The sequence below is a fragment of the Aquila chrysaetos genome, chromosome 17, assembly GCF_900496995.4.
Source record: "Aquila chrysaetos chrysaetos chromosome 17, bAquChr1.4, whole genome shotgun sequence".
Lineage (NCBI taxonomy): Eukaryota > Metazoa > Chordata > Aves > Accipitriformes > Accipitridae > Aquila > Aquila chrysaetos.
This window is the reverse complement of record NC_044020.1, coordinates 22224063-22246453: the sequence shown is the minus strand read 5'-3', so window position 1 is coordinate 22246453 and position 22391 is coordinate 22224063. Positions and strand designations below refer to the sequence as shown.

The window sequence follows — 22391 nt, the reverse complement described above, 5'->3', positions numbered from 1 at the left end:
ATCCTTTACAGCAGGATATTTAGGCTCTGAAATGGAAAAAAAAAAAAAAACAAAAACCAAAAAAAACACCAAACCCCACTTTCCTTATTTGGTTTTTTTAAAACTTTAGTCCATAAAGGAGAGCTAGAAGGCCAAACGGGTTGCTTGAACTCTCAGTCTCTCTTTCCATCACTGCATATACACCTAAGCAGTCTTTTTTCACATCACTCCTTCCTAAATGATTCAAACCCATCAAGATGTAATCATGTATAGTCGGTGTAAGCATGGGTCTTTTTGAGCTAGTGGAAAAAAAATGCTGTTTCTATTTTAAGGGAACATGTCTCTCCTCTCCTCTCCTCTCCTCTCCTCTCCTCTCCTCTCCTCTCCTCTCCTCTCTCTCCTCTGAAAAACACATTTTCAGACACAAGAGCAATCTCAGTAAGTGTGCAGTGCAGACCAGGCAATTACATCCTTTGTGAGCTAGGAGATTCTTATTTGCCTGAAGAAAATGATGAGTGCATGCAGTTATTTTCCAGATCAAATTTACAAAATAGCCATAAGCGGTTGTGGTTCTCATTTTGGATTTGAAGTCTACATGCTGTGCTCACTGTAAGGACTGATAATGAAAAGGAAGGTAACTTTTAATTTCTAGAAGGAATAGGTGAGTAGAAGCCTTTGCTTCTTAAATTCTCTCTATCCTACTGGAAAACTATGATTTTTTGCTTACTTTTAAAATGGATGTTGCACTGCTACAGGATTTTTATTTGGTAAGTATTTTCTTTAGTGTTTATAATTTTAGCTCTGTAAGTATTTTCATTATTTTCTTTGCTTTCATTTTAAATTCTAGCTTTATTTATGAATACCCAGATGTGGGTCACCAAGCCTGACCCGCTGATCTCTCAGCGCCAATAGCACTTTCAGAAGAAAAAAATCCAGGCTGTTGTAGGAAAAGGCCATTGAAGAACAAAGAGAAATTTGTTAGCAAAACGACCTGCTGGTTGTAAAGATGATGGAAAGCCCCCTCTTTCCTGCCCATGTGTCTGGGCATGGCAGTTCCACTCAGATCAACGAGTCAGGTCTCCAGGGCTGAGCAGCATTGCCAGCCTGCGTACCGCAGGATCGTGGAGTCATCTGGGGAGAAAGGGAGCTCTGGAGGCCTCTAGTCCAACCCCTGCTCAAAGCAGGGCTGATTCCACAGCTAGCCCAGGTTGCTCAGGGCTTTCGCCAGGCAAGTTTGGGAAATCTCTGTGGACAGAGATCCCATGGCCTCCCCGGGCACCTGTTGCAGTGCTGCACCACTCTCACGAAGGACGAAAATTTTTCCTTCTGCCTGGTCACAATCTGTGGGCTGCAACTTGTACCCATTGCTTCTTGTCCTTTCGCTGTGCTCCTTTGAGAACAGACTGCCTCTGGCTTCTCCGTAACCCTCTTCTTGTATGTGATCTAACAGAATATTTCAGGGAGGCTAACAGGCTAACGTTAAATTTTATAAAGCAAGCTTCTTTCGCTATGTGCCATGTGTCTTAAAATAAATTGTTGGCGTTTCTTGTAAATTCTGCTAAATGGAGTTCTTCTGGTTTCTTTAGACAGTGTCACAGCTGCACTTTTATGATATGAGTATCTCCAGAATATGAACACGCCTTTTGCTTGTGACAACGCGCTGCTATCTGCTGGTGTATTTTGCAGAATAAATGCTTCAGAAGCAGAGCCTGGTTCAGCCTCGTCATTCCCCCACTGTCATCTTTTCACATTTAGATGTCATAGTCTTTTTGGTTTGTTACTCCTGGGGAAAAAAGTCACTCAAATATCAAAATGCTTCTTCACAAGCTGTAATCTGGGTTGGGCATTCATGTGGCTTAACTTCTCCCAGGATCCAGAATCACCTCCTGTCTTTTGGATTCACCAGGTAGAGCCTTGCCTCACCCTCTTCTTTCCTCTCAGCCACCTGAGCAGTATGCTTAGCTTACAGTACACGAACGCTGGCGAGGCCAGTAAAACAGCAGGGCTTGCTGTGTATCAGTCAGCCACATGTCAGGGACGGGGGAGTGATTTTTTAGCCTTGAGTTCTCAGACTGTTTGCCAGAGCATGGAGATAGCTGGCGGTTCAGACTCTCTCGCAGCATCTGCAAGGAAAGATGATGGGGTTGTTGTGTAGGATTCCTCTGCACATCATTTAGAGTTTGGCAGTCGGGAACTTCTGTAGCTCTGTTGAGGTAGGCAAATGAATACGAGCTCCCGTTCTTCCCCATCTTGGCATGTGCTCCTGATGATTGCACGTGGAGTCTCCACTTCTAACCATCATGCCTGAGTAACGTCGCTTAGTAATGTCCTGGTGTTAGCACAGTTACCAGTTCCAGTCATGCACAGAGTAAATGTGATAACAACTGCAGATGACACCCCTTCTGTGGGTGTGACAGTGTGTCCTTCATTGCGTGCGAAGGCAAAAGTAGACTGAAAACAGTGACGTGGGCTGTAAAGCAGAATTCAGCACCTTCTGCCACAGAACAGGCAGCTCAGCCAGGGCTCCAGCTGCCTCGTGGTGCACATTTTGAAGAACTTGAACTGCTGCTCTGACAAGAAAATGGACCTTCCCACTACCTGAAGGCTGAGCTGCAACACAGAGACTTCCAGGCTAAATTGAGTGCATCCCATGAGTAAATCTCCAGTTTGGGTTTCAATTCTAAACCCCGTGTCGTACAACGAGGTGCAGGAGCAGCACCCAGAAGAAATTATCAGAGCTAGGGCTACAACCAAAGACACTTCCTGCCATAAATGAAAGTCTGTTATCCCACACTACAGCAAAAAAGATGTCACCTAAACAGAGCAAACCCATGAATTTACCAAGAAAAAGAAAAAAAAAAAAAAACAACCCAGAGCTCAGTGAACCAGCAGTGCCTGCTGACTGCAAGCTGAATATTTCCATGTTGGCAGCTTCATGTTCAGCAGGTAGGACTTGGAGTAGGTGGGAAGCAAACAGGGTTAGAAGCCTGTAAGATGCGTTTCTTGCCTATGCAGGGTTTTGAGGCATTTTGGGGCATGTACAGTCTTTTTGAACTTCAGGTAAATTCCCAAAGGTGTTGCTGTGCAAATTATTTATTCTGAGTGCCACGTATTCCCTTGGATGCATTTTTCAATGCCAAGCAGTGGTGGGGTGAATATGTGGGTGGGAGAATGTGCTCAGTCTCCTGGGCAGTTTGGTGATGGCATGTCAGGAAGGAGCTAGTGAACACCCCTTCCAGCACCCTGCCATAATGCTTCTCTCCTTTCCTGCACTCTCGCTTACTGAGTTAGTTTTCCTTCAAAGGATTGAAGCAGTGAGCCTGCTGGGACCAATTCCACAGGTAGCATGTTCTTGGTGATGTTATAAGGTATGTTCTGGTCTTCTGGAACCCTGTATCTGTGACTTGGAGAATGGCTGGTGGGGAAAAAGTGGTGTATATCTCTGCAGACCGTACGTCTACACAACAGCATCTAGTGTTTTGGACAAGAGGATGTCTCTGCAAGGTGAGACATAGCAGAGGTGCTGGTACAGTTGCAGTTCACCCCGGCGTGATCACAGCACTGCAGCGGAGTGAACGCGTCCTGGTTCGATGCAAATACACCGTAACGCAGTGTGCCGGATACGTCCCTACAGCACAGTGCAGCACTGCACCATGTGGACTTACAGCTTGAAGTCTTATTTGTTTAGGCCTTCCACAATGTGCTCTGTTCTGCCATACAGACACAGCCTGCCTTCCTTCAGGTCTAGCAGAACTCCTTTTCTGACCCTCATCTATGATAAAGTGTTGTCTTTAGGGTAGTATTTTGACCTGTGGGTCTGAGCGCACTTAGCAAAGAAGGGCATGTCACTATTCCCAGGATGCAGTTGAAGGGCAAAAGTAAAAGGACTTGCCCAAGCTCACGCAGCCGGCCAGTGGCAGAGGCTGGAAGACTGCTCGGCGCTCCTGTCCCTCAGCACAGCCCCCTTTTCAGTTGGCCAGGCTGATTATTGATGCATCATGTATTTGCAGGTTGTTGTTTCACAAACTGTAAGACCTGAATCCAGATACATCAGTTTCCTTCTTCCCATGTATTCCAGAGCTCTTCCTGTAAATGCACTCACATGTAGAGCTAGACATTCTTTGGCATTTAATGTATTTATTTACTTTCATAGTGCTTTTTGGCAATAATTTTCTTCCTGCTTATGAAATTGGAAGCAAAGCTGTTGTAAAAGCCTGAGCATCTATGAATTGTGTGGATTGAATGGACAAAAGGTGGCTACATCACACACAGCTTACAATTCTTCCAGAAGATATTGGAATTAATACGCATTGAGCAGCTTTACAAACATTTTAGATTTGCCACTGAGCTACATTTAATTTAATATTCCTAATATCTCCAGATGATAGGGACAAATGTATCTATAAGCAGTACCAGCATTTTTGAATCACAATATGCGCAGTGTCAGTGGTGTATATGCTAACTTTCCCCAGACTCCAGCAATGAGCAAGACTGTACAGGAGCATCTCACCTAAGTCTAGTGAGTTAAGCCTTGGTTAGAGTAACTGTGTTAATGCCTCCTGCAGTTAAGTGAAAGCAGCTTGGAAGTCCAGGAGGAGATTTACCACATTCTAATTTTGTGTCCTTATCCGAGCCCCCTGGAACTGCCTCTCTCTCCATCAGCTACAAAGACAGAATCAGCTTACAATATAAATTCAAAGGTAGGACAGGTGAGTATTTCCCCCCTCTGCAAGTATCTCTGGATATGCTGCAATTGTTAAGGCAGAGATCTGGAACTGAGATGAGATCTGACTGTGATGGGATAGTTCTGCACCAGCAAACCAGGAAATGGCTATTAGTGCTTAAAAATCTCTTAGAAAGAGTATAAAAGTGTATATACATATATACATATGTAACACATAATAGTATTAAGCCTAGAACAAATACCAGAACACAGAAAAAGCCTGTGACTAGATATCTGAACACAGGAAACAAGCACCATATGCCATGCCGTAAAATGCTGAGCAATGAATAAGCAGAGTGCCCTTATGGCAAGGAAAGCTAAGTGCATAAGGAAAAGCTGCACTGGCAAAAAGAGCATAGCTATAAAGTGCTTATTTCTCTTTCTTCAACATAGGCATGAAGCCCCAGCTGGAGCACTGTGTCTCCTTTTCAGCATCCTATTTCAAGAGAGAAGTTGACAATCTGGTGTAAACCCAGTGGGGGGCCACTGAGGTGGCAAGGGAGTGCCAGAATCAGGGTCCAGACAGCCTGCAGAAGGGAAGATTCAGGGGCAGACGGTCTCGTTTGCCACCGTCCACCACTTAATGGGGAGGGGGGTATACAGAAGTTGGAGCCAGACCCTTCTCAGATCTGCAAAACAGGCAACGGGCACATGCAGCAGTGCTGCGGAAGGAAAAACTGCTTCCTTCATGAGAGCGGTGCAGCACTGGAACGGGTGCCCAGAGAAGCTGCGTGATGGCTGTCCTTGGCTAAACCCCACAGGGACAAGAGAGCTGCCCTCAGTGACATCGCCTAGTTTTGAAGTCAGCCCTGCTATGGACTAGAGACTTCCAGAGGTCCCTTCTTCCCCGATATATTTGATGGTTTTATGACTCTAATTTCCCCACCACCACCACCCCAGTAGTTTAAAGGAGCACAGAGGCATATGGCCAACATCAGACCTGGAGGTCCCTTTTGGGCGCCTCCAGCCCTTACTATGTGTTTTTCAGACCAGTTTAGGGAACAAATGAGAGTACCAGGAGCACTCCCTTCTGCAAAACTTCCAGTGCTCCCTAGCGTTTTTTCTTTACAACTACAAGTATGCAGATTCTTCACATTTTTCCCCAGGAGGCAGAAACACAACCACGAGTGAATTTTTCTTGAACATATAATTTCAAGATTCAAAAGCTAATTCTTTCAGTTACAGCTCTCTAGATCACCAGTGCTTGTTCATTCTGGGACTACCTTACATGAAGCTAAGGGATTTGTTCTCAGCTTTCACTTGAGTGATTCTGTGGGAACTGGACACTGTGCTTCAGTATTTATAAAATTTTTTATAAGGACTAGCTAGGAATCCATTAAGAAGACCATGCCTTTTATATTTTTCATAATGTGCTATATAAAGTTTAAGTAAATATATTTTTGTCTAACAGAAGGAAACAGCTTAAATCCCAGAATATAAATGGTGATCAAAATGCCTTGAAGAATATACTACATGACCTTACCACATCCAATATGAGGTAGTGGCCCAGTTCTCAGCTGCAGAGGGTCAAACTCAGCAGAACTACAGTGTGCCGCCTGGGGAGGCACAGAACAGGGAGGAGAGGCTGAACTCAGCCCCTGGAGAAGTTTCAGCAGTAAAGCCTGGATCTTGGTTGGTTTTCGACACAAGGTTAACTCCCTACAAAAACACCATGTAAAACTTTGCAGGAGAACAAACCCAGCAAGCTAACAGACTAACAGTTTGCTGTGAACTAGGAGGCTGACTGCATGGAGCTAGAAATTGGTGGCTGGGGAAAAAGCACATGGTGTTTCACGGGGAAGTGCAGCTCACAGTGCTAAAGTCCTAAAGAATCAGGTCTGCTTAGCCTGCCCTTGTGGTTTCAGCATAAAAATCTAGTGGTCAGAGGGATCTCAATTACCCCACATGTATGGGAAAGCTCTTTTGTATTCTTCTGGTTTACTAGGCACAGCCAAACTGGTTGCATTTCTGTTTGAAATCCTGCGTACATAATGTGATCAAAAGTCTGTAATAGGAACAAACCATATCCTGAGTTGATAATCTTTCATTTATCTGTTATTTAGCTTGTTTATTTTGCACCTTTAACAGTAATATTTGATTAGCTACATGAACTTTTCTGTTGGCAGGCAACATAATATTTCCTTCTGGCTGCAGCACATTTATTCAGCATGTTTCATTGTACATCTGTGTGCCTGCTGGGCTCCAGCAAAATTGGCACAGCAGTGAAAGCAAAGAAGCTGCTGAGCTCTCCAGGCTTGGCTGGATATCCTGATACAACTATTCTTTCACTTTGCAAGTATACCAGTCAGTTGACACTACACTTAGAAATACTGATGAATTTGTATTTCACAGAAAAACTTGAATGGCATTCAGGAAGTTAAGGCACATGATGCAGAAATAGTAAGAGCAAGCATTCAGATTACAATTCTCCATATGTCTTTGAATGAACCACTTTCTACTGATATCCATACAATATTTCAGATTACATCCATAGGAAAGGCTTAGTCACTGTTCTGCAGAAAGGCTGTGAGAGAACATGGAAAAGAACCAGAAGGCAGCCCTGTAACCCAGTAAATATGATTTTCACATTACTAGGAAAAGTGACAGGCTTTGATCCGTCCATGCAGGATTTTTCTGCACTTGTCTTGGCCTGAGCTGATTTCAGCTTGGTTTAGCTGTGACAGCAGTTGTCTAGCAGCCAGGGAACAATTGTATAACTTGCTTTTAGTTAGCTCTGTGAATACCACATACAGTAAAGGTGTTGCTGACCCCCATAGTCAGGCTACAGAGGCTATTGTGTATCTTTGACTAAGACAGTCAAACAAAGATAGTCAACTTCTAGTTGGAAACCAGTGAAAAAAGAGCAACTAAGCAGACTATGTTAGCAACCAAAGAAAAGGGAACTCCGGCTCGACCCAAGAATGAGAAAGAAAAAACTTATCTCCATCAACAACATAGCCCTCCTGAGAAACAACTTGGTGGACACCAGTCGATGACTCCACGCCCCCCCCTTCCTGTTCTTCTCGTGGAAGACAGGTACCATGGACGTGGGACTTGTGGGGCATTGCAGTGGTGAAGAGAACTCTACTAGGAAGTATATGTCAGCAATTTTAATGCAATATTAATGAGGCTTTTTCTGATAATTTGGACAGTATTATTGTAACTGGACTAATAATTTGTTTGTTATAGTCTGATTAGACTGTTACAGCCTTAGCTAGCCAAACAATGTCTTCTTGACTTTGTGTATAAGGTGTGCATTCCCCTTTGGACCGTAATAAGACTGAGTGTAACAAAGACTGCGAGCAGCTTTTCTGTGAAAGCCTTTCTGTGGATGGCAGTTTCCAGTGATCACAGAAGATCAAGAATGCAACTAATGTGTTCCTGTGGTCCTGGCAAGCATCTTGCTTATACTCCATCTCCATTTTATAGGAAGTATTGGAATTGGGGAACGGGGTTGCTCAAGCACTCAGAGCCCGATTTTCATAACACAGATATTGACCAAGAGTTTGCAAACTTTAAAGTGTTAACACCAAAACTCTCCTGTAAAGAGATCAAGTGAGACAGCATATGGGCAATGTGGTCAGTGACACGAAGGCTAGATCAGGAAATTCAGATTTCAAAAGCAAAGGCAAGAAATTAAAAGCTGAAATAGGAGCCTGCTGAGTTAAAAAACTGAGAAAGTAAAACCCTAGAAGAGATTGAAGCTGTAGAGCAACATTATGTGCAAAGCAAGGCATGGACATGGCTCTTACTGAAGCACCGTCTTGTGATGATGGTGACTTAGCGGATAGTGATTAATGATTTGATTGAGATAGTGACCCTTCCACACAGAAGTATAAAGCTAAAAGTCCACATGCCTCTGATGCTGAAGTGCTGCCAGTGTTCAGAGTGACTCCTGTATCACCCATCACTACCTGGGTTACTGTAAAAACAGAAGATGGTTACGCAGAAGGGAAAGGAGAAATACACAACTAGAGTCAGACTGAGTTGTTAGGGAAGAAATAATGATTACTGCTCATCAGATTCCAGAATAATTAAGAGTCTTGGCCCCAAAAGCAGATCCTTCAAACAAAAGACCTGTATATTAAATGGCTTCTTAAGTTAGATGCTAATACTGGTTTAACCATGACTGATCAAGAGAATTCCTCTTGAGCATCTGCTGCAGCTTCTGGGTGGGCTCACGGAATAACTGATAGAGATGCAATCTTTGCAGTAGTAAATGATCATTATAAGTGGGTACATCACATTGTATTATACATATTAGCACAAGCCACACATAACAGTAGAAATGTATTTGGCATGGAAAAAGTTGTCAGCCTCTGCCCATAGTCTTCTAAACAATAGAGGCAAACAAGTCCCAAGTTACGACCAGGTTGCATTTGAACACTTGTGTATGGCCTAGCCCCAGGACGTTAAACACAGCTATGAAGCAGGGAAGGGATCTTCAGGGGAACTTGGACAACACTGGCATCCACCCAAGACACGGAATTATAACAGTTGTGCTAGGAAGAGTCTGGAGGAGCACGATTATCCACTACCATCTGCCCCATTGCAAAAAGAGCTCCACAACAGAGAACCAGCTGAAAAACTGTAAGAACCTTTGGTTTTTGAAGCCATTGTAAAAACATAAAGGGACAGACAAATGGTCAAGAACAGAACAGAGCAAATCACTATCACATTAGACTCAGAACAGATTAGTATAATGCAGGTGATAAGGCCCCTAAATGATGATACTGTATTGAAGGGGTGGTTAAACTAAAGAAAAGTCCCATGCTTGACAGATAAGTATCTAGCCTGAGCCACAAACAGTGAATCAGCCTGAGCAGTGGGATCAACTATTGCTTGGATAGAATTAGCAAAAGGGATCCAGCAAGCAAGGAGAATTATGAGAAATGAGAAAAGGGGTTAATAACACACTGGCATTAGTCCAGCCTGTAACATTTGCTAACAGGGGACTGCAGCAGTGGAACTGGAGAAGGAGGGTAAGCCTGAAGCAGGGTGTTAGTAGGAGTGTCCAATGTTGCATGCACCTTGCATATGGAAAAGCAAGGAAGGATAAAAAAGAGTAGTACAGAAGAACGAATAATCCATTTCAACCCTAAGGGTATTGCTACTTATAGGGTGCATTGATTTGGTTTAGCTGGTTTTGCTTTCTTTTTTTTTGTTGTATATGTATATATGAAGTGGAAAAGATACAATGCTGGGGTTTCTTAGTCAGTTCCCATGACTGAAGTTAAAATCAAGACCATCATATTCATCTATGTATAATGGGGAAAAATGGAACAAATTGTAAGGTGTTCCCATCTCCAAGCAAGGGAAACCCTGTTTCTCTCAATGAGGATACACATGCCTCCCATTAATAACAGTGATCGTGGTGACTAATATATGATGTTTGTATTTGCAGCATAAACATACATGGATGTGTGATCCTGTGTATTTATAAAACATAATAATTTAAGTGGTACAAAAAGGAAAGCTTAATCAATTAAGTACAGAAATAATTACAATGGTAAATTTTATTTTAGAAGAATGTATGCTATTACATGTACATTTGCAACATTGGGACTGAGAAGACTGCATGTTTGTGTAGTGTTATATATGATGCCAGAGATATAAAACAGCTATGTAAAAGTGGATGCTTCTGGGCTAGGTAGAAAACAGATCATGGTGGAAACCAGAATTTCCTCACTTACAGAGATATAAAAAACTACACACAAGTATGACATACAACCATGCACCGATTTTATGAAAAAGACTTTTTGTTATCAAGGAGCTAGCCAGATAATCTTAGAAATGTATAACACCATTGCAATTGTGTGTTCATCAAGTGCCTACAAATTATTGCAAATTATCTCATTGTGTATAATTTATCTGATAATAGATGCATAAGTAAAGTAACGTCTGCTGAAGGATGTGGTTTTAATTACATCATACCTATAGAAGCAACACTCATCTCGCAGGAATCATTGCAATTGTATGCTATGTTAGGCTCAATGTCTTCTGGAATTGCCAAGCAATTTTCAACAATTTTCAACCAATTGCCAGAAATGCTCTAACACCCCACTCTTACACCTGAAGTCTGACGTGGTATAGAAGCCATAAAGAGAGAGGGTACTGTACACTGAGAAAATCACCAGATAAACTACATTACTACCACAGTCCAAAATGCAGTGGAAGTGTCTCTCGGAGTGATCTTCCTCACCTAGAAGAGTTTGGAACTTGGCTTTACATCCTAGAGTCATCATTTCAATCATTATACTGATTTTTCTTAGCTATAAAAATCAAATGTTAAGTATGTTATGGATATACATAACAATGAAGAACTACAGATTTCTCTCAGACCTGTACAAGTTATCTCAAGGTAAGATCAGACAGAAAAGAGCAAATGTCTCTGAGATCTGCTGCCTCATCCTGATCAGTAGCCTTGAGATGTAGAAGGATTGCAACATCCATTTTCGAATTGCAAAAAGTGTCTGTGAAATGGACTAACAAAAGGAAGGATTATAGCCCTCTAGCCCCATAAATATGATTTTGCCATTTCTAGCATGCTAATAGAGCAAAGACATCATATCAGGCAACTAAATCTCATGTCCGAATTGAAGAAGTATTTATGGGTGGGGTTTTTTTAAGTACCAGGTTCTGTAACACTGAATGACATACATGAAATTAAACTTTTTTTAAAAAATACTAGACCTCGACTTTCTGTTGTGTACAGCTATGCTGTCTTCCCATATTGGACCTCCAGTGGTGAGATCTGCAGTCTCGTTTAAGTGCATAGCACTGATTATCACCTCTTCACCTGAAGGAAGTAGCAGCAGCAACTTTTTGTCTGCTGTATGATCTAGTTGCCAGGCTGGTAAAAAAAGCCTTCATTTTACCTGTGGTTTACACAACTCTCAGACACTATAAGTTACTTAAAATTAGTAAGCTGCTTATTTTAATAGCTGTAAGGGGCAATCAGTGTGCACAAAGACAGACAGATTTTATACCTTCATCCTGAAAAGGAGAGAGACACAACCCTGAATCACAATGCATTGATTCATCACAATTCAGGTCAACAATTTCCCCTTCATTTTACATCAGATATCCTACCCATTGTAAAGTGGTGTAAACCTTCAAAGACCCTTCAAAGATGCTATTCACTTTCACTTTACAATTTCTTAGATACCCAGAAGGACTGCACTCTTCTTGCAAATCCACTTGTACAGGGAGTGACAGTTATCAGCATGCATTTCTGTCAACTTATAGACAGCACATTTTTCTTCTTTCTTCCTTCCTTTTATTGTAAAACTGCAAGAGCCAAGCAACAGATAGATATGAGGACCATTGAAAAAATTTGTTTGCATATACAAAGAGTGATACCAGCCAGACTGGATATTTTTGTCTTTATGCTGTCATTCTTTTGATTCTCTGACATACAGACAGGTTTTATTTGTTTAGTAAGCTTCACCCTTTCTCTGTTTCCCTACTTCTTATGCAGCTGTAAGTGTAAAGCTTACACAGCATAGGCACCTCCTAATAAAATTACTTCCTTTTCTGAGAGCTGTCAAGGAATTTCATTTTTCAACTGCATGTTTTGATCAGAATTCTGTACTGAGAAAAATCAGAATAGGCTGAGCTGCCTAACTGGAGTATGGGCCCTGATATCTTACTACTTCTTTCTCGTGGTCTAATGGCTGAACAGCCCGGGCACAGCAAGTGCAGAACACATCACAGAAGCCAACATAGATTCACTCCAGAATGAACCTACCTGTGCCCTGGATGTTTGGGATCATTGAGCCATACCCATCTTCCTTCCCTCTCATCAAAGCTTAATCCAGTCCAAACAAAGCCAATGTCTTTATCCTTCATTTTGTTTAAGAAATCCTGGAGAGAGGTATGTCTTTGAACTCTTATAATAATGACACTTCATAAAACTCCAGCATCAGTAATGTATAGTGGTAATTAATATTTTAAAACCAGCAAGGCTTTCATGCCCAAAGATTCCAGAGAATGTTTCCAAGAAACTGAGGAGACAACCTGCCCCCCCCCCCCAACCAAACCCCAAACCACATGGGAATTCATTCAGATTCTCGACTACAACCAGTACCGTGGCTAATGATGGTAAGTGGAGCAACCAAGGAGCTAACCTTTGGCTCCTTGCTGGCCCCAGGCCCATTCCACTAGCACATTTATTTTAGATGAGGATCAGGCTGATCTGAATTACAGGAGCTGAAGCCATTTCCTCTTTTCTTGCCACCTCACCCTCCTGGGTGCTATAGAAGTGAGTGTCTGAACCTGGTCATGTTTAAGGAAAATCAGGAGGACAAGAGAGACACACTACAGGCTAGGATTTGGTCCACAGAACTGCTTTTTCTATTGCCGCAGACCTGGTACTGACATTTAAAAATGTACAAAGTACAGCGAAGCAGCTCCATCCCCCAAAGAAAGGCAACAGCCTTTATGACAGCTTAGTTCTGAACTAAGAATCCTTCAAATGCCAGCTGCTTCTTGCTGGAGATAATCTCTAGGCATACCATTGCATCTATTTAAATGAAATGTAGGCTGTTGGTCTTCTGTTTGACACAAATGTTTCTTAACATGCAGAAGCTAATCATCAGAGCATTTTCCACTGACAATGACTTTTATGAGCATATCTGGATTAGAAATGGCTTCTAAAAATACATGGGAAGCTATACTTTGATATGTCGATTTACAAGGTATAAGTAAAAAGAATATTTAAACCACAGAGTGCCTTACAAGCTTACCATTTCGGTCTCATCCTCTATAACCAGGAGCTCAGATTTTTTTCCTGAGCAATACTTTCTACTATTTTCCCAGGTGTCACGAGTTTCTGAGTAGAAATAACATCTCCCGCAATGCAGCTTCCAGCCAATGGGGCAGAGTTCACATCTGGAGTCTGTGAAGAGTTTGGAGTGAAGGGATTTTTGTAATTTTTTTTTTTTTTTAAACAACTGGTATCATTATTATTGCCTCCTGCTTTTTCTGCAGCTTTTGAATAAGTGAGTAAAGAAGCTTTAAACCAGGGGCAGGGCAGAAATTGTGATGGTATAGCTCATTTTAAGAAAGCACGTTGTCCCTGCTGTACAGTGATAATAAGGATAGTCATTCTTTGATTAGGGATCACTCTGTGCCTTTAAATATTTCAGAACTCTACATAATTGTGCTAAATATTTTGCATAATAATTGGGGTAAAAGCCATGGATAAAATCCCAGCTCTGCTGAAATCATCAGGAATAGTACAATTCAATGGCATCCATGGAGAAATAACAAAGACCTTCAGTACACTGCTCCGCTTTTATTCTTTGCTTTAACTAAAATTTTCAAGGATGGAACTCTAAAAGAGATCACTTTATACATCTTTATCAATATAAACATGCTTATTTTGGTATCTAAAGGTCAATTCCTTTGTGGAGGTGTTTATATTTATATTAATCTTTTCAAGAGCTTCAAACCATTTAAGCTACTATGAGTGAGACTTTATCTCCTTACCATTTGTATGCATGCATAAGCTCTCCTTTAATGTAGTCAGTAAGCTGTTTTCATGAAGATCTTCCTCAAAGGTACTGTTGTTTTCAGAAAGATTTTCTCCGGGCTTCCACATGTTACTTGATAGCAAGTCACCTGGACAAGAATCTCCAACATTTTAATGTAAAGCTCACATGCAAACTGTATAGAAAACCCCATAGTATTTTTCCATGGATAATAATAGGAGCTTTAAGTGGAAACTCAGATTGCTCTTTTGTCCTTCCAACTCTCCTGTAAATGGAGGTGGAGAGTTGAGCATCCAAATCATATACATTAAACAAATACATGAGGTGACTGACTTCACAAAGACGGTGGAGAGTCCATTATCATCACGCTTTTGACAACATGGTATGCAACAGTTGTCTTTCAAATAACATGGTTGTGCCTTTGATTTTCCAGTTCCCAAAATTTGCATTGAGCTTATTTCAGAAAAGAATGGGTTGATGTGGGAGGGCAGGATTCGCATCCAGAGAATGGGAGAACAGCTGACTCTGCAGAATAGTTATGCCCAGAAGTGCTTCTGAATTCTCATTTTCTCCTGTGTTCCCAAGTGATTTTGATGTGCAAAGTGATTTGGATGTCCAGAAGCAGGCTTAACATTGGGACTGCCAGGCCAAGATTTTCTGAAGGAGGAAACTAAAATTAGACTCCTTGATCAATATTCAGATGCTTGTTGATGGCAACCTAACAACTTGTTCAACTTGCTTGACCAGGGCAACTGCAACCATTTCTCTCTGATGTCTAAGTTTAGATGCTCAGGGATAATGGCACAGGTCTGTGCTGGATAGGTAAGATCTGTACACACATGATCAATGCTGGCAGTGACCCAGGGCTTCTGCACAAATTCTGTGGACAATGCAAAGGTCACTTTTATAAACTCAGAGGCATACATTTTTATTTCTGTTCAGAGAGGTCTTTTCCAACTATGTGTGCTGTCTTCCAGCCTCCTATCTCACCCATCCCTGAAGTCCGGCTCACATTCCCATTGTACACACCAGGGAGGACTGGCTGAGACTTAAGGTAAGCAAAGCAGGGCATCAGGAGGTAAAGACCGGCTGTGAGGATGAGGGGAGGCGGAGATAGCAGGGGTTCCAGTTGTACCATTATACCTGGAGTGAGTTCTGTTTCATTACTAAAAGAGTTTTTCCAAATTGATGGATAGATGGATTCTTTGGCTAGAAAGCTTGTTGGTTTGTTTAGTTTCGGAAAGGAATAGGAGGGCCTTTCAGATTGGGGGACTGGAAAATGAGAAAGACTCCAGTGCTCTTCATACACCCCAAACATGCAACGGTTCTCTGAAAGCCACTGACTTTCTGCAGATCCACAGCCCCAAAATGCCAGTGACTCCCTCCCACCTTCATCAGAAACACAATAACAGAAAGCATGACTGGTCTTGTCACCTTATCAAAACAGTTTGTTTGCAAAACGTGTTTAAGTTAAGGATTGACACATGTTGGTTTCGCAGGAATTAAAGCAAAACATTTCACTTGGTCACTCACATTGCTGAATTAATGTGATCACAGCTCCCAGAAATACAACATTCAGAAATCCTGAGAAAGCAGCAAGATACCGCAAGCCTGAAGAATTAGAGGGAAGTTCTGAAAGAAATAAGAGGGTTTTACAAACACAGCATGATTTGTTACCCAGAACATAAAACTGGGTTTCTCTAGACATCTTTTGGGCAGAACGTCCATCACTGTCACTTTGCCATGTGCTTTGTCTCAGTTACTTTTTCCCTTCTGGTTGCCTCCTGCATACCAAGGGGTTCTTGCTTCTAATAAACTTTCAGTTATGAAAACTTTTGGGGGGCTTGAATTTTCTCATGCTGTCTTCACTGTTTGCCAGTTCATCTGAAGTTTTGAGTAGCTACTGAACAGTTTCTGCTTCTTCATAGCAGGGGGATGTCATTTGCAGATATCCTGAAGACCGTTAGATATCACAGCAACCACTTAACAAACATTGCAAAAGAAAACCTCACAAACTTAATGAAAAAGGAAGAACTGAAGTTTCTAACGGTTGCAGAGAAAGAGGTGTATATAACATGTAAGAACAAAAATGAGGTTCTAGGGCTATGAATACCAACACTATGAATCAAGAAAGGACCAGCAGATTCTCTGAGAATTAAACTCTGTAACTCCAGGACCCACTAATTAGTTTTATCACCTGTACACTAGATGCCAAGTCAAAGGCCTTAGCAAAGTCCACGCTATAATTTGGAGATCTTTTTTTTTATTGAGTCCTTGATGTTCAGCTAATCCCACCTGGAAAATTACTACAAAATGTTTGAAAAATTAAGTAGCAGTGCATTAAACAGGGCTTCTTTGCAGACTGGATGCTTGATTAAGGTCACTGAATAGCAATGCAAAAATAAGCTTCCTTGCAACTCAAAGAAAATGACTTTTAATTAGAATCAGAAAAGCCTGGGGATGCAGTTATGGTGAATCTTCCTTCTCAATATTACCCAATGGTCGTAAAATTTATTCTTGTAGGATTGCCACACTCCTGCCATACCACTTCCTAGTGAAACCCACTGCTTCTGTTTGCTCACTCACTTTATTTCAGGATTTCTACATATCTTGACATAGAATCACAGAACTATGTAGGCTGGAAAGAATGTCAGGAGGCCATCTAGTCCAGACTCCTGCTTAAGGTGGGTCAGTTTACAGCAGGTTTCTCAAGGCTTTGTCCAGCCAATTTCTAAATATCTCCAAGGGTAGGGATTTCACAGCCTTTCCAGGCTCCTGCCCTAGTATTTGACCACCACCACAGTAAGAAAAATTTTCTTGTATCAAATTGTAGCTTTTCATGTTCCAACTTGTGTCTTTCAATCTGCACCTTCAAGAAGAGTTTGGTTCTGTCTTCTCTACACCTTCCCATTCGGCAGTTAAACAGAAAGGTAAGACTCCCTTCAGCCTTCTCTGCTTAGGGCTGCACAAAGCCAATTGTCTCAGCCTCTCCTGTGTCACTTCTCCAGCTCACTCACCATCTCAGGAGCCCTCCACTGGACTCATTCCCGCAGGTTGTCAGTGTGCTTTTGGAAGGGGTAGTGATATAGTTAATGTAGGCTGCAATACAGCAAAGCTTTTTAAAATAACTGAGGCATAAAAGATGTTCTGTGATACCTCAAATGATTCCTTGGAGCAGGGAGAACAGATGGAAGTTGCCTAGCTATGCAGGAAATGTCATGTTAATTTTTATTCCTAGCTTTCTAACATTAGTGTTTTCAGGAAATACTTTGTGAATGTTCTTCTAGAAAGACCAAGGCATAACACACTGTTCTCTTTGTCCAAACTTAACTTCATGGGAAAAAAGATTTTACATGCAAACCTTCCGTGAGTTAGGACCCAGGAATAAAGTCAGAGAATAACAGAAGGATGATTTTCTGTTTCATGCAAATGGCCATTCTTGGAAGAGAAAACAGGGTGCCAAAATGTTATACCTTGTTGAGAACTTGTTCTCTGACTAGTTAATAATATCAGGAAGTACCCCATGGAAGTATCCTTTAAAAGCCATTACATTTCAAATGCTGGTGGTCCAGATCAGATGTGAATCAGCCGTTTGAAAAGTTCTCTGCTTTTAACACTGTTATTTTCTCTGCTTTTAACATTGTTATTTCAAAAGTGTAATGCATGGATCTGTATTTCAAATCATGAAATGACTTGAACTTTGTGCTACGTGATAAACTCATTTCCACTAACAATTTCACTTCATGTCTTGTTTCTAGCTATCACTGTTTTGCACAGAGGTCAAACATCTTTTTTCCTCATTTGTCTATTCAATCATACTTACTTGGGAAATGCTGTATCTGTGACTAGTCATCTTTAAATATTCAAACAGCTAATCACCACTGTTTTTATATCGCCACCCTATTCATATTGACCTGGTTTCATCTGGGATAGAGTTAATTTTCTTCTTAGTAGCTGGTACAGTGTGTTTTGGATTTAGTGTGACAATAATACTGATAACACACCAATGTTTTAGATGTTGCTAAGTATTATGTAAGTATATGTAAACAGAATGCAGTACTTTTCGCTAGCTATGCAACATGTTATGGTTAAGCATCTGTGTGCATTTCCTTCTTCCTTTGGGTGCTATGCAGTGATTTTGACATAAAAAAGGCAATTAGGATATCTGGGGTCTAATCGTAACTCTACCATGATTTGCACAATGGCTAGACTGCGGGCAGGACGGTAACAGTGACTCCTGTAAATACTGGGATTAGCACTCAGCTACCCAGGGTGAGCTCTGGTAGCAGCAATAACCACAGAGCTGACAACGCAGCATGGGGTAATAGCTCAGCGTTTCCCAGCTTCTCAAGACAGCTCTGCAGCTTGCACCACTGGCAAGACCGGACGGGACTGCAAGGTGGAAGGGGAGCTCTGCATTGTGGTCTTCCTTCTGTACCACATGAACTGGCACAGATACTGCACTAGATTATGCCAATGAGGCATTGCAACCATTTCTAACCACTCCAGTGAATACACTTCTGTATACCATATGTATATCATGCTACCGTTACGTGTGTGTGTCTGGTGTAAAGCTAGCTCGCACACCTTTCACTACAAGCAGAGACTCAGCTTGCGGTACATTCTTTAACAAGCTAAATTAAAGCACTGTTCTCTTCTGCTGCCCTGTCGTGTCGTGCTACCCAATCATGCAGGCAGACAATGAAGACAGAGCATTTGAAACCCGGCTTTGTCACTGTGTGCTCTGCATGTTTGTGCTCACATACCATTCTGTGCATGTGCCGCAATACGCTTTGTCTGACATGGAAATATTCAGTCTACTCCATTACAGCAATGTTTTTGTGCAATTTGACAAATATTTTAAAGATCATTGAAAATTCTTAGTTAAATAAATATTAGCTTTTATGATCAGTTTTCTGTTTGTTGTTTTGGGTTTTTTTAATATTGCTGGTTCTGTGCTTTGACTACAGTTGGGAACAGGCTCTCAGCTAAGTTGTAATAATAGACAAACTGGCACAATTTACGTCAATAAAATTGCACACAGTTTATCCTGCCATACTGAGTAACTGAAGTTGTCTCTTGCTTTTTTTCTATTAAAAATTGTTCTCACATAAATGTGCTGCTAGGATTTCTCAGGAAATGATCATCATAGCTAATTAACTGTCTGGAAACTGGATGTCTAATTGCTCTGAAGACTTGGTATTTATGATCTGAGAAGCTCTTCCCTGGGACACTTAAAAGAAATAAAGGTTAGCAAGGGTGAGCTTCAAAGACTTCCAGCATACATCATTGTACTTTCTCCCATGCTGTTCCTGACACTTTTGACAAAATCCCCAGAAGCTGTTGAAAAAGCTTACTGGACAGTAAGTTACTGTCTTACAGTTTTCATCTAAATTATTCTTAAATTCTTCTTAGCTGTGATTCCTGAAAACAAAACAAAAAAACCCAACCAAAAACCCCAGAGAAAACTTAAATGGCCAATGAGCTGAGACCACTGCCAAACTTGCTGCCAGCTACTGCCTCCTGTTTTTCTTATATGCCTCTGTCTTTTAGTCTCAATTTTGTAACTGGGACTGTCAGCACCAGTGCTTCAGGTCTGTTGGTACTATTAGTACTGCATTTTATCTACTGTCCATCATATTTCTCTGTATACTGCCATGTATCATTGGCAACTTTAGTAGCACCAACTAAAATTTTGGCAGATTTGTGGGGTTTTTTATGATAAGTCAAATATGAGATTTGTTATTTACAGAATAAGCCTGAAGGCATACCATAAATGCTTATATGCTCACCTGCATTGGAGCTTTTCTTCCTTCCTTTGAAATGAAGTTCTGTGTAACCCTCTTCATTCTCCATCTCAAGGTCTTTTTATCACTTCTTCCTGTTGAAGACTATTTGACTGTTAGCGTCAAAGTAGGTTATGAGAAATGCTTCAAATGAGTGTGGTAAACAGGAAGGGGACAGCGGATAGCCATTTGTGCTTTTAGCTGAAGCCATGCAGTAGCAGGACTATGAAAAGGAACTTAACAGTATAAACTGCACAGACAATGAACTCTCTTTCTCTTCTTTTTCAGTTCCTCATTCTCTGACAAATTCCAGTCCCTTCTAACAGATACTAACACTGTATTTTCTCCAGTGCAATATCCCAGTCCTCCAATGCAGTCTTTCAATGCATGCACACTCTTGCACAAGAGAATAGATTTGAGTCCCTCAAGCCTATTTCACTGGACTGATAGACTTTTCTCATTTACTTTATATTAAAATCAGCTGTTTCAATTTCTGTGTTTTTCTCAAATGCTGAGAATTAATCTTGCTTTACCAAAGGAAGATTGTGTGTGTATGTCTCATTAAATAGATGGAAATAGCATTTAAATACATGTATTGATCTTTGGTTCTGCTTTGTGCCTGTCCGCTTGAGCAACTGTTCATAGATTGAGCAACTTAATGACTTTCTTTAAATGGAGACTGAAGCAGATCTGTTCAAACATCACAGTTTGCAATGTTCCTGTTGCACTTCAAAAGGGCAAGCCTGGGCTTTATGTATCAGCAAGGAGGTGTTTACTTTTAAATTACTGTGCAAGGTCTCTTCCAAGCTGGGGATTCTAGCAAGTTCTTGGTGCTCTTTGAAGTGCTAGTCTGGAATCTTTCTTTCTGGAAATTGAGGATTCAGCAGAAAGTTGAAAGGTTGGGGTTTTTTTTTTCTCCAAAATGGTTATAATGATTTCTGGCTGTTGTCAAATTCACCAGGTTTTAACCAAGGGTTTTTTTGGGTCAGGACTACATCCTGGCTTCACCTTTAATGTGTCCATATAGTGTCTAGTGGTGATACATCATGGGAGACATAGACCATTATGTCATTAGCTGTAGTAGGCAATTAAATAGTACTGTCCTAAACACTTCTCCCAGTTTGGAGGAATATAAATGCATCCAGAGCATTAGGCAAATTATTCACTGATTGCTTAAACAGAACAGCTGTGATTATTAGCAATGGTCATTTAAGCTTGGAAACCAAAGTAACTTTACCTCAGCTTCTATATTGTGATTAGTACCTGAAAGCCAGGGTCAAGGCAGTACAATCACATACCTCAAAAAAAAAGTGATCTCCAGAGAAGTCTTTCAAACACAAACATACTACTTGAGGCTGATAGATTAGTATGAAACAAAAGGTACTGAGTGACCAACAGATATAATCTCTGTTTCCACAAAGTGGTAGAACTTACCATGCAGCATCACAATGCTAAATAACTCTCCTGTATCCGGTGCGGACAAACTCTTGCAGTGTTACCAGCTTTCTGAATCATTTTCTCAGAAGATGCTTGGAGGACAAAGTTTGAATATGCAGTTTTTAACTGTTTCTAGAACAGCACTCGAATGATGTACATGCTATAGCTTTTACGTTCACCAGATGCAACAGCTGGTCTAAAAAAAGACACAACTCCAAACAAGTCTTGCTTCACTTAACACGCTTAGATTCTTCTGCGTCCAGCCCCACAACAGATGTATGGAACTTACTGTAAAGAGAAACAACACAGAAACTAAAGGTTCACAACCTGATATATTTCTTTATATGATGCTTTTTTTTTTTCCCTGTCATGGTTTCAGGACCTGTGCTGTGATTTTTTAAATGCATGGCTTCAACTGCACTGGAATTACATGCACATATCAGTCATTTTTAACCCAAAGCTTTTTGGGAACTCATTTCTAACAGGAAGGTGGAGCCTCTAAAACCCCAAAACTTCTTCCGCAAACAACATTTCATATTTGCAAGTTCTAGATTACAATTATTTTGTAAATATCTATTTCCAAATCTATGTTTGAGGAGGTATTACTGGTTTTAAACTAAAATAAACCCCAATATGAAATAAGAAGAAACACAAGATGAATCTTCACATGCTTCATCAGCAAAGAAAAGCTGAAAGGAAGTTTTCTCCCTTTTTCGTTTTCATTGGGCAGATTTCTGGAATAAGACTCTGTCACGAATGCTTGTCTATTAAGGTGCAGACCACTGCTTTCTTTATGCGCACCCCCTTCCTCGCTAACAAGCATCTAGGCGCAGCTATGTCATCTGGCTACGTAGAAATATATTCTCGCAAGCCCTTTGCTTCCAGTGTTTAAGGAAGGATGAAGGGACGTACGAAGACTACAAAAAAGCTGCCCTGAGACCCCGAGGGCACCACCAGCCCTGCCTGTCCCCG

The 22391-nt window shown here is 41.1% G+C and overlaps 1 protein-coding gene across 2 annotated transcripts; it reads right to left on the bottom strand.

The window, feature by feature from the left end:
• Positions 1–10200: 10200 nt before the first annotated feature.
• On the bottom strand, positions 10201–20171 carry LOC115352410 (killer cell lectin-like receptor subfamily F member 1). 2 transcript variants are annotated; one of them, XM_030040548.2, is made up of 6 exons: positions 19989–20171; positions 15730–15828; positions 14195–14326; positions 13450–13601; positions 12453–12568; positions 10201–11992 (listed from the first exon to the last, which is right to left on the bottom strand). In XM_030040548.2, the coding sequence occupies exons 1-6, from the start codon at positions 20050–20052 to the stop codon at positions 11863–11865; spliced, it is 693 nt and encodes a 230-aa protein (XP_029896408.1). In that variant the 5' UTR covers positions 20053–20171; the 3' UTR covers positions 10201–11862. The 2 variants fall into 2 exon arrangements, with proteins under 2 accessions (XP_029896408.1, XP_029896409.1); XM_030040549.2 differs by lacking the exon at positions 15730–15828 and having other exon boundaries at positions 19989–20170.
• Positions 20172–22391: the final 2220 nt, after the last annotated feature.